General features: G+C 43.6%; 1 protein-coding gene across 1 annotated transcript; it reads right to left on the bottom strand.

Annotated features, from left to right (window-relative positions):
- Positions 1-21: 21 nt before the first annotated feature.
- Positions 22-10,793, bottom strand: tmlhe (trimethyllysine hydroxylase, epsilon). The gene is made up of 6 exons (XM_031751117.2): positions 10,616-10,793; positions 1,797-2,076; positions 1,557-1,676; positions 1,232-1,468; positions 984-1,122; positions 22-838 (listed from the first exon to the last, which is right to left on the bottom strand). Exons 1-6 carry the CDS (start codon positions 10,782-10,784, stop codon positions 707-709), a joined length of 1,077 nt encoding a protein of 358 aa, XP_031606977.2. The 5' UTR covers positions 10,785-10,793; the 3' UTR covers positions 22-706.
- Positions 10,794-13,104: the final 2,311 nt, after the last annotated feature.

Here is a 13,104-nt window from a genome sequence, read left to right as displayed (position 1 = left end):
AAAGGGACATTAAATCACAGCCCAGTTTTGAATGTACTTTATTCCATAGGCTTTGTGAATAATTCTGTATTGTTTGATTGCACTCGTGAATCCTATGAATGATCAATATGCTAAGTTACTAACACTGAGGTTGCACTACTTATGATGTGCACAACCAGCTCAGTCTATGATTTTGTTTTGTCTTTTTTTCTGATTTTTATTATAACCTGTTTTAAACTTTTTTAAATAACTTTTTTTTTCAGTAGTAACAGAAGTAATAAATGTAAGTTTAACCATCAATTTGTTTTGTATCACATGCAAACTTTACAGATCATGATTAAATAAAACATTTCTGAATCACCAGAGTGCCTCAAAAGATTTGTCACATGAGTGTCAGAGGCTGTGTTTACTGAGTATTGTGAGAGTGTCGAGGATATGCTGTGTGATAAAAACAGGATCAGCACATGGAAGTAAAAGTAATAAAAAGAACGCATCACAACACAGTTTGATAACTGGAAGCCATTTGAGGATTTAGACATTTGTTTCAAGTAAAATTCAGGACACATTCATACTCTAACTTCACATAAACTTTAAAAAAAAAATCAAATGTTAATTAAAAAATACAGAAGAGCAAAATAAAACATGCTCCAGCAGTATCAGTGCAGTGTTAATTAAACTTGTATTGTGGGCAGAGTGATAAGGCAGTCAAGTGAAGAAAACTTCACGTTCAGGCCTGGAGCCCAAAGCAGCGGGCAGCACTGAGGACGTCATCTCTGGTCAGATAGCATCCACAGATTTGCCTCGAGCCAGTGAAAGACTCCCTCCCGTGTAAGACTCGCCAGTTGTCTATGAAAACAACCTTACGGGGAAAAGACAGGGCAAAACACTCAGATTACAAGGCAACACTGACATTTAAGTTGTCCTGTGACTTAACTACGAATTCATTTTCGTTGGAACTCAGAGAAGCATTTATGTTCTGATATTGTGGCCTGCACATATCTTACTTTCCCCGGAGTCAGCTTCACCCATAGCTCGTTCTCTGGCCTCCTGAGCTCTGTGGTCAGCTCTCGATGCGCTGCGTACCAGCGCTGAACCACATCATGGGGGATTGTGTTTAGCACAGATCGATTGTAGTTGTTGTATCTGTCAATACGTAAATACATCAGTCGTGCTAATTAAATGGACAACCACTAAACAAGTGAAAACAATATCAGAAAAGTAAAGACAACACTAAATTTCAGCTTTAACATACCGTATAAGATACATTTCATTGTTCCAAGGATACACATTGAGCACGGGGCCGATGCCTTTGATGTGGTTTTGGTGCCTGTCGGTATTTTCGATGTACTCGTGCTTGATGGGCACCTGAGCAAGCAGCTCAAAGCTTTCAGGTGACCTCTGACGTAATTTTTCTGCAGCGTAGAACCCATCAACGAGCAGCGTCCTTCCCCCGGTTCCCTCATGCTTGAGACAGTGGAAAACCTGGATTCTGCCATAACGATCAGAAGCATCAAATATCCAAACATAATTATGAGAAGTCAACGTTACATCAACAAGCCCATCTCTGCTGCACCTACCCACACGGTTCCTGAAAGTAGGAGGTGTCAGTGTGACGGTCCAGGGCCAGCTGGCTGTAGGCAGTATCTCCCCTGGAAAAATCTGAAGTGAAGCACCACATTCTGCCGTAGGTAGTCTCCCTTTGTGAGAAACAGATGAAATTGAGGAGAATCAACAGACAGCTGGTTGAACGACGCCACTGGATATGAAGCGTAAACGTAAAGATGAGAATGTGACCTGTAGGCCAACAGGAAGCATACCTGATTAGACTGACCCTCTGGGTTACTGCCTCTGTGGCTTCCACTGTGGCTGGGACATCGTCTACAAACGCGATCCCGTACAGAAGATAATTTTGAAGAAATTTCTTTAGCTCGTCATCACAGCTCATGAACGTGTCCCATTTGGATGAGGTTATGGTTGCATTTCTATAGATGTCTGAATTCCAGAGGATGCGCGGTTGTTCTGCGCTCTGGTACTTTCTCTCAAAGCTGTTCTCAGTAAGCCAACTGAGACTGTACTTGGACATGTGACCACCAGGCCCTGGAACATTGACATGCAAAATACGGTTAAGCTGACTTTGACAGATTTCTACTTTAAGGTTATATTGGATGATTCTACTTCCTGTAATAAACATTTCAGATAATGAGGTAATCCTATGTGCAAGTACAGTATTCCCTATGAGTCAAGTGTGCAGTTTCAAACTGTTTCTCTTCTTTTTTTTTTGTTTTCTGGGTTCTGTGTGATGTCAGTGAGAGAGAATCTTCCAGAGAATATTCCTAATATGGTCATCTCAGGCCTACAGCTCTGGCTGTGAACACAGAAGCCCCACCCACCTGCTCTTTCAACCTTCTTTCAATGAGCACAGTTAATTAGAATTAAGTGGCCTTTGAAGGAAAGGAGCTACAATTGCTTGTTTCAGCCAGATGATGAAGTGATGAAACAAGCTAGAAGATGACTTGGGCTTATTTTCAACTTCTACTAATGCAAAGCTACTCTAGTAGATTCCATCTGTTTAAGGAGATTATCTACCAATTGGAATTTTGGTGGTTCAATCCTTGGCTCCTCCAGTCAAATGCTGTTAACCAAGATAGTGAATCCTGAGTTGCTCCCAATGCATTCATCAGAGTATAAGTGTTAGATTGAAGGCATTATTAAATAAATTATTGGCTGAATGAGACATTTTTAAAACAGTTTGAGGGAATGGTTGTCTGTCTCCATGTCTGTATCCAAGGTGTACCCTGCCTCTTGTGCCCTGTGACAGCTAGGCAGTATACATACAGGATTGCAGGACATTAACAGGCCTGTAAAATCCTCCATCTGTACGTACATATGCAGCAAATGAGTTGCAGGGACTCTTATTACATACAATTTTCTCTATAAAGACTCTACATGAGAATGTGTGTAGTCATAGAAGAAGTTTTCTGGATTCTGTTTGTAGTCCTTGCTTGCTAGGCTAATTAAGCTTGTATGGGCTTTGGCAGAATACAGGAAAACAGCCCATGTACAAAGCAAAACAGGAAGCCATTGAGCCAAACAGCCATTTAAGCACCAATTTCTATTGTCTGTCCATGATTTCGCTTTGTATTTTCTTTTTCATTTTATCTTAAATGGATCTGTATTCTAGCTGTACTGTGAACAATAACAACAAACAGGAAGTCTTGGTGAGTAACTGCTGGAAGCCTTGAAATATTGACTGTTGCCACCAGAGTGCAAGCAAGCGCACAATAGCAAAAGGGGTTCTCAAGATTACCTGACTCGGATCTGAATGCAACATTTATAGCAGGCGGTCCACGTGGTGCTGTGATTTAGCATTTGCTAACCTAACTCTGAAAGCCCCCCTGTTCACAAACAGAATACACGCTCAGAAACTGAGCTGACCTTGAATATGTTCCACTAACAGGGAGAGGCATGCATGCCAGAATGCCTGCATCAGTAGCTGTCATGGGGCTGCCACATCGACATATGTCACTGTATGTAAGACACTGTGTCACTCTTGTGCCTGCATTAAACCATAGTGAGAGTACTTTTCAGCAGCTGCACAGTCTGTTTTTTTTTTTTTAAAGAATGGTAGAGTATAATCCAGAGATATTCCCACAGAGAAAACGGATCTACAACACTCTGACGGCACTGCTATGTTCTTAAAAGCTTAAAGGAAGATGGAGTTTCCCGGTCTGTACACTGACTCCTGTACTAAAGAGTGAATAATTCCAGCTTGTGTCTGAGTCCCATGGGTCAGAGATTAACATTTTTTCAAACTAGAGCAGAGGGAGTGAATAGTTTCCACTGGTCCACACCTGGCATCTGCAGGACCGTTTAATCTTCAGATTTCACAAAGCAAGGGCAACTAAATCCCACCTGACTTTTTTCACTTAGCAGACAGAATAAGTAATGACTCCAGCTAGCCAGTGCTTTGTGCTGGTTAAGCTAGCTCGCCTCCCCCTGCTGGGATTCTCTCTGGGGAACAGCACTGTGAGCTGAGCAATGGCTTGTGTCTACAGCAGCTGGGCGATTATGTGGAAGATGAGGTGTTACAGAGTGTGGAAAGAGTTTCTTCACTGGTGGGCAGGAAGAGGAATCCACGATCCTCCCCCTGAGTTGTGGGCAGCAGATCACAAAAAAATATAAACCTGCACTTTTTCTCAGTTGTGTTCCAGAGCAGACTGGAATGCAGGCATAAATTACACCATTTAGGGGTTTTTTCCTTGTGTCAAACTTCAACTAGCTTTTAGGGGTCAGTAGAAAACACTAAAGGAGGAGCACAGATATGTCTCAGTCTCATCTTTTTACAGTGACTGCTGATAAAGGCTGCTATCTAAATCCAGCTTAGGCAACATTCCCTGTACGTGTAAAGCGATTTTATGGTATATAACTGAAATTGTCTATGTTTTTCTCCTTTGGATAACTACACCCTAAGCCTTATCGTACCTGCACATGAAGTAAATCTTTACGCAAATACATTGTGCCAGGGGGCAAAGACCACTACAGTATATTTGAATGTGCAGAGAACTTCAGACGAGCCGGCCCTGGGCAGAGTTATTATAGCTTTGCTTTTTCTAATTAGACTTTTTTATTTTATTTTGAATTTTTGTTCTAAATTCAATTTAGTTTCAATAAGTTTCCAGAGATGGATCTTCTTGTTTTAGTTTAGTGTTTATTGCATGAAAAGGTTTATTTTGGGTTGTTTTTTTAGGAAAATCAGTTTGAAAACAGAAGACTCACAGCCTTGTAGACATCTAAAGTTTCAATAAACATGTCTGTTAGAGTGAATTGTTAAATGTTTGTCATTTTTATTCTTACCATTTGTACTTTAACTGTGTGTTGAAAGGAATTCTTACACACACACACACACACACACACACACACACACACACACACACACACGCACTTACAAAACCACAGGCAGGGTATTCCTTGTTCAAATGTATACCTATGTAAGCCGTTATATGTTAATGACCCTATGCATATTCAAGTAACCACAATAAAAGGAGTGCTATGGGGAACCTGGCTGAGAGTCTGATGGAGGTCAAGTAGGTGGAACGACACTTGGCTCCAGGCAGGCCTCCCTCATGCATGAGTAACACAAAGAACGTTGCCTACTTGTGTCTTGTTCTTGCTGTGTAGCAAATTGTCCTGAACGTTCCAGCGAATAGGTTTACGCTACAAACCATTAACCATCATTAACTGGTCATTCTTGAGCCGGATCCTTGGAATCGACATTCACCGAGGGGAAAAGAGACACGCCGAAAGACTGACGTCAGCCAGGATTTATAGAGGTCCTGCAGCAAAGCCCCGAGGCGTGAGAATTCATCATCGGGCCGGTGGATTAGCCGTCTGTTTTTCTCCTCGATGGATGGTGATTGACGGGATTCGGGACTGATGCTACTCGCAATGAACAACTCCAAGTAAGTTTAGAGTCCATCTCTATAACTGTATGTAACACGGGCGGACTTTTTACGCTAAAAAGAAAGATTCTTTAAAATACAAGGGGGAGCAGGAGAGTCGGATACCACGGGCACAGAGATGAAGCAGGTCTCATCAGAAACAGTTTATTACTAGGCCAGGGAGCACAAATAAAAACGCCCTTAAAATGTATGAAATAAAATGTTATCTACTAAAACTAAATAAAACAATTCTAAAACTCGTAAAACTACTACATTCATTAAAAGCCCCCTGCTATAATTATGCCACATGTTCATTATGGGTCCATCAGCAGGCCGGGAATTCCTTCTTTAGAGCCGAGTCCACGCCAGCCTCGTCTTCGGCAGACAAGAAAGAGCCTCCCATCTTCTTGTCCTTCCGCTGGCCCATCACTTCCCAGCCCGGCTTGCGTTCTGCACCCGAATCCATTATGCGACCACCGCCACAGCTCCCCTTGCGTCGGTGTCCTGTAACATAACAAATAGGGGCCAGAACAATGGTCCCAGAAGCGGCCCGGCTCATGGCCATGGCGACCCTCTCCCAATCCAGCTGCATCCAGTAAACAGTAGAGACCCTACTCACAAATGCAGGCAGAGGTAAACCTCTGCCCTGCTGCCAGTCACACGCGTTGTCTCCTACTGTTGCCGTTCCATGAGGTCAGGACTGGGTCGCTGGGTCGCTGGGTCGCTGTGTCACGCTGGCCATCTAGCACTAACCTTCCAGTCTGGGGCCTCTCTCCCTTCAGCGCTCAGCTAGCCTGCTTTTAAAAGGTCTTTACACAGCTGATAGGCCACCTCTGGACACACCCATGCCTCAGCAGGTGGTCCCTATCAGCTAATTTGTCCCATGTGCAGCCAGTCCACAGTGGATAAAAACCATGTCACATAAAACACTAAAAACCATGCAATAGAAATAGAATAAAACCATGCAAATAAAACGACACTCATAAATAAACACTAAAAATCAAAATAAAACAATATACAAGATAAATACACATTTCCACTGTGTGACATGTCTTCGCCGCTCAGTGGGGCGTTGTCCGTGGCCGCTTAGTGGGGCTAAAATTCGCCGTCTTAGTGGGGCGATGTACAAAGCCGCTCAGTGGGGTTTTTTGTACAGAAGCATTAAGTCGCAGAGTTGCGCAGTTCGAACTTTTTGGGTTCGTCGTCTTAGTAATGTAAACACGGACCGCTTTGTGGGGTCCTGTAATACTTTCTCCGCCGCTCAGTCGGGTGTTGAGAAGTTCCGCGGAGTCCATTTGTAGTGGACAATAGGCCTATTCTTTGTTATTGTCGTTGTTGTTGTTGTTGTGGTTGTGAGTGTGTTTGTGTGAGTGGATGCAGAGCAGAACACGTGGTCTGTGACAGCTGTTGTTGTTATTATGGGTTCCCAAGCAACTAAGAGTGCGTCAGAGGGTGATGAGAAGTTTATGATGAACTTTGCTCCCGGAAGCACTAAGTATTTAGGACATTGGTGCAAGAAATATGATTTTGAATGTAAATTGGTTGTAGGACAATGTCAAATGTTAGTAGAGCAGTTGACAGTAAAGGCAGCTTGTGCAAAAGGGAAATTGAAACAAGAGCGAGAGTTACAATTGGCGTCCGCTAAACTGTGGTTAGAGCAGGCGCAGAAAAGACAGGAGGCAGTGAACGCGAAGAGAGCAGCTTTGCAGGCATTAGCTGTGAAACCTGAAGATGAGACGGTGCAGTCTACTTCAGTGGTGCTGACGTTAAGGGACCAACAGCGTAGAGCAGCATTAGAGAGAGAGAGAGAGAGGAGGAGGATAGAGTAGGACAGGAGTTTGGGGATGCCGCAGCACAATATTTAAGCCCTTATAACACTAGATCCAAAACTAAAAGGGATGAGGCGAGTGCAGCTGGTATGCCTGTCTACCCTGTCCTAGATACCTTTCCCATGGTGGAGGTCGCGAATCCCCATTTTGGTGTTGAAGGTGACCGAAGCCATGTTATTTGTGTTTACAGGCCATGGAGTGAATCTGAATGTGCAGAGGCATGTAAAGGTTTAGGAGACCCGTTGACTAATGTTGATGAATTTATCGCCCGACACAAGCAACTCTGCTCCTCGTACCGCTTAAACGGCCAGGAAACAGAAGCCACCTTTCGGAAGTGTCTCACATATAACTGGGCTCGGGTGCGAGGCACCTACACAGGGAGGGATGGTAATACCGTCCTACGCTATGGCCATGACAACCTAAGAGGCCAAGTTGATGGGGTTTATGAGCATCTTAGAACTACCTTTAAAGCTTCTGTAGATTACAACAAAATCGCCCAATGTGTGCAGAAAGAAGGAGAGGATGTTCATGAGTTCAGGGCGAGATTAGAGGAAGTTTTTAAAGAGCATAGCGGCCTTGAAGGGAGTGCAGAGAAGGCCAGCTCATATCAGCAGCAGTTAAAGCATGCTCTGATGAATGGCTTCCATCCACGCATTGCTGCTTTCATCAGAAGACAAAATGTTAATCAGAACACTGACGGGTCCGTTGAATGCATGAATTGGGCCCGCCATGCGCAGGAAGTTATTAAAAATAAAAAAAAGAATTTACAAAGCTCTGAGGCCGCTGCCTTTTTAGCAGATGAAATTTTGTTTCAGGGACAGGCTGGAAGAGGGCAAAACAGAGGCAGGAGTAGAAGAAATAGAGGCTCATGGCAATTTAGGGGGAACCATGGCAAAAGAGAAGGGAGTGTCCTGATCGCATGCTTGACGAGTATAAACGCCCTGATGCAAGAAACCCTTATTATAATAAATGACTAGCACCTGTTGACACTGCTAACACACATACATGTACAAATGATCCTTTAGTTTGCCAGAATTTACAACAGCCTGTGTTTCAGACTCTAGACTTAACTGAAGTATTGTTAAATCTGTCAGGGAAAGAAGTAAAACCAGTTCGCATGTTAACTGTGCAGGGCAAGACCATTCAATTTCTGTGTGATTCAGGTGCAGATAAAACTGTTTTAAAAGATCATGTGTCAGGAGTTGATCCTTCAAGTGGCACAATTTATGTGAAGTCTGCAAATGGTCAGTTAAATCAGCATAGAATCTCTAAACCAGTGTGGATTAGAGATCCTACTACAGGAGAGGCAGCTCAGGGTTCAGTTGTAATGTGCCCAACTTGTCCGGTGAACCTCTTGGGAAGAGATATGATGATGAAACTTGGAATTTCAATAATTCCAACATCCATTGGGATGATAGCTGCAGGGAAAGGAGAAACTGCTGAGACAATGGTTCATCAGGACAGTGGGGATTTGCATTATTACTGGACACTTGACCTGTCGGCCTCCAGACCGGATCAAATAAACTGTAAACTGTTAGCTGCAGCTGAGGAAATGTTGACAACCAGCCACAACACACAGGCGCCAGAAGACTTGCATGTCACACTGAGATTTAAGACCACGCTTGGGCCTGATGAGGCCTACACAGATAAAGTGCTGAAATTAGGGCCACAGAGAATCACCATAAAAGCAGTATATACTGATGGTGAAACCATGGCTGGATGTAGTGTGATCCTTTCTGAAGCTGCACAACAACTTTTTACAGGGCAGACACCACATATTTCACTGACAAAGAGTGACACAGCTGAGTAAATGGTAAATGGCCTGTATTTATATAGCGCTTTAATAGTCCCTAAGGACCCCAAAGCGCTTTACATATCCAGTCATCCACCCATTCACACACACATTCACACACTGGTGATGGCAAGCTACATTGTAGCCACAGCCACTGACAGAGGCGAGGCTGCCGGACACTGGCGCCACCGGGCCCTCTGACCACCACCAGTAGGCAACGGGTGAAGTGTCTTGCCCAAGGACACGACGACCGAGACTGTCCAAGCCGGGGCTCGAACCGGCAACCTTCCGATTACAAGGCGAACTCCCAACTCTTGAGCCACGATAAACAGTAAGCTGAGGCTCAGGAAAACAATGGAGGAAACAGGCAGAACATGGGTTGTCTGCATTGAGCTAGTGAAAATGTATATGAGAATCACGCCAACTGGTAATGGCCTAACTCCCTTTGAAATAATATATGGCCGGCCATTTAGAGTTCCAGTGTTTTGTACTGATAATGATAAAGCAGAAGAAGAAAACACACGATTAAAATGCTGAAAAGCAAAGAAGTCACAAGTGCAAATAATCTGCCAGATGATTCTGTTTCTGTACAGGACGAACGTTTGAAGCCAGGAGACTGGGTGCTGATAAAGGTCATAAAGAGGAAGTGCTGGTCGAAGCCACGGTGGGACGGACCGTACCAGGCTCTGCTGACAACACCAACAGCTGTGAAAATCGCAGAACAACCCACCTGGATACACCAAAGCCACTGCAAAAAGGTGACACACATCCAGGCCAGCTCGGAGTAAGTGGCACGAAGACCGGGTACAAAGTCTGATGGAGGTCAAGTAGGTGGAACGACACTTGGCTCCAGGCAGGCCTCCCTCATGCATGAGTAACACAAAGAACGTTGCCTACTTGTGTATTGTTCTTGCTGTGTAGCAAATTGTCCTGAACGTTCCAGCGAATAGGTTTACGCTACAAACCTATCAATGTCTATCAGCTGTCTCATCAGACAAGCTGTAATACAATTTTTACCAAACTAACACTAAAACGAAGCTCGATTCTTCTATATTTTTATCGTAGTTTAGTTTATTTTCCAAGTTCACCAAATCGTTTCATTTAATTTTTGATTTTTCAATATTTTTATGTTTTAGTTAACTAAAATGTTTTTACACATATAGCTTCAGTTTCTAGTTTAGTTTTAATAACTTTGCTCCTGCGTTTTGAATGTGCCATTTTAATGCAATTTAACTAAAGAAAATGTGTTATTTCCAAAATATTTTGCTTTACAGTAATGGCCACGTTGAATGAAGACTCCATTTAGAAAACAGATGATGGCCATCCTTAAAAATAATAATAATAATACTAAGTGGCACTTCAACAATGTGTCTTAGCTTTTCCACACTCATTTGCCCTGTCATTACATATTACATAAAACATGAGTGTTTCGGTAGCAGACAAAGGGAGTGTTTTTCTTCTTTATGATTCTGGCAACTTTTGCAGTCAGGTCTTCACACAATTTAAAGTCATTTTTCATCACGTTCTCTCCCACCCACCTGTGCAACCCACTGTTGCACTTATAGTTCCCCACTTACAGGTGATAACAAGGTGGTCTCCTTCCACTCGTGTGCTTTCGGGACGTATAGTCAGATCTATGCTCCCAGTGTCCAGGTTCCTCTGGTTAGTTTTGGAGTTGTACGAAGCAGCAGAGAGGCAGTGATCTCTCAGCCACACATAGTTAAAACGCATCTGCGGCCCCTCCATAGTGCAGTTCTGGTGATTTCAGAAATATGTGGTCAGGGGTTAACAGCGAAATTTGTGATAACATAAAAACAAATAAACAAACAAACCAGGCATGCGCAAATCGGGTTACAATTAAACCCACCAAGACACTCCTCGTGCGCGAAAGTAGCACAAGCCCTCCGTGGCAACGCCTGTGCTCCTGCTGACACCACGCAGAAGCTGAGCCTGTCTCAGCGCACTCTTGTGCAACTTCCAAAACATTTCAGGTGCAAACACACAGAGATGCAGTAAAAACTGAATTAACTTAAATCCAAAATTTAAAATGGTTTCCGTTAAGCCTCCCAGCAGTAATCCGACCAACTAAAGCCACAGCGGCGTGCTTTGTGCATGCAGGTGTGTGCGTAAGTTCTCCTTCAACCCTTCACTTGCACACAAGAAAGTCTTAAAACTTGTAAATATTTCTTAACATGACGAAAAGTCCAAATTAATTATTAAGCGACTCCTCCGGCAGAGTTGCTGCACCCTCCATCAGTTGGCTGTTCTTCTTCTTTGAGCTTTTCTTGTTTGTTTTGCGTGGGGCAGCAGCCATCAGTGAAGTTGCATTACTGCCATCTTCTGGATTTCAACCACATCAGAGAACCCGGATCTGCTTCCCCTCTCTGCTCAGAGAGGAGCGCACGACACCGCCGTCTTTACACACTTTAATTTGAATTAAACACACGAAGTTCTTTTACTTATCACATCCCACAGTCCTGTGGCGGCTGGGATAGGCTTCAGGACCCCGGTGGCCCTGTACTGAATAAACGGAAAAGAATGGATGGATGGGCATCTATGTTAAATGGCAGAGCGTTTGATGGCACAGTTTACCACCTTCAGTAAATGCGCCGTTTAAAGATTATTTTCCAGTAAGTTTGGCGATAGGAAGCCTTTTTATGAACCTGATGGATATCTGCAGGAGAAACAGAAATGAAGCCCAAATGTAGCTTGCTGACCCTTTATAAGACAGTAAGAGTCCGGGTCATGTTAGTGAGTGGACAGCTGATAAAAACCTGCTTGCTGGCTCCCTCTGGAGTTGAAACTGGCACTCCATCGGGGAGCTTAAACTCATTAGCTGGCTTAATACCCATTTTCTTGCCTCCTGTTTACCACACTGTTTTTTGTGCCACGCAATGAAGAGTTGGCAGCACGTGGTTTGTTTATACTTTGCATATACAAGAGGGTTTTGGCAGGTGGGGGAACTTTAAGTTCCAAAAAGTGATTTCCGGTATTTGCCAAAGAATCTGTTGACACTGCTAACACACATACATGTACAAATGATCCTTTAGTTTGCCAGAATTTACAACAGCCTGTGTTTCAGACTCTAGACTTAACTGAAGTATTGTTAAATCTGTCAGGGAAAGAAGTAAAACCAGTTCGCATGTTAACTGTGCAGGGCAAGACCATTCAATTTCTGTGTGATTCAGGTGCAGATAAAACTGTTTTAAAAGATCATGTGTCAGGAGTTGATCCTTCAAGTGGCACAATTTATGTGAAGTCTGCAAATGGTCAGTTAAATCAGCATAGAATCTCTAAACCAGTGTGGATTAGAGATCCTACTACAGGAGAGGCAGCTCAGGGTTCAGTTGTAATGTGCCCAACTTGTCCGGTGAACCTCTTGGGAAGAGATGTGATGATGAAACTTGGAATTTCAATAATTCCAACATCCATTGGGATGATAGCTGCAGGGAAAGGAGAAACTGCTGAGACAATGGTTCATCAGGACAGTGGGGATTTGCATTATTACTGGACACTTGACCTGTCGGCCTCCAGACCGGATCAAATAAACTGTAAACTGTTAGCTGCAGCTGAGGAAATGTTGACAACCAGCCACAACACACAGGCACCAGAAGACTTGCATGTCACACTGAGATTTAAGACCACGCTTGGGCCTGATGAGGCCTACACAGATAAAGTGCTGAAATTAGGGCCACAGAGAATCACCATAAAAGCAGTATATACTGATGGTGAAACCATGGCTGGATGTAGTGTGATCCTTTCTGAAGCTGCACAACAACTTTTTACAGGGCAGACACCACATATTTCACTGACAAAGAGTGACACAGCTGAGTGGTCAGACTTAGCATCTTTGGTGAGACAGGGGGAGAGTGTTGGAATGTGGCAGCAAGCTGGAGGGGGTTGGGAGACAGACATGCAGCACAGCATCTTTCGTAAAAAGCTGGGATGGGTGACACATACTACACCACAAACACACTTAAAGGGAGGTGAGAATGACACAACAGAATGATATGTTGTAGATGTCAGAGATCACCCGGAGCTTAAACAGGTCCCAGAGAAGCTCTGG

This window comes from Oreochromis aureus, linkage group 10 (assembly GCF_013358895.1).
Source record: "Oreochromis aureus strain Israel breed Guangdong linkage group 10, ZZ_aureus, whole genome shotgun sequence".
In the NCBI taxonomy this organism is placed as follows: domain Eukaryota; kingdom Metazoa; phylum Chordata; class Actinopteri; order Cichliformes; family Cichlidae; genus Oreochromis; species Oreochromis aureus.
Note: the sequence above shows the minus strand (reverse complement) of the source record. Positions and strands in the feature narration are given on the sequence as shown.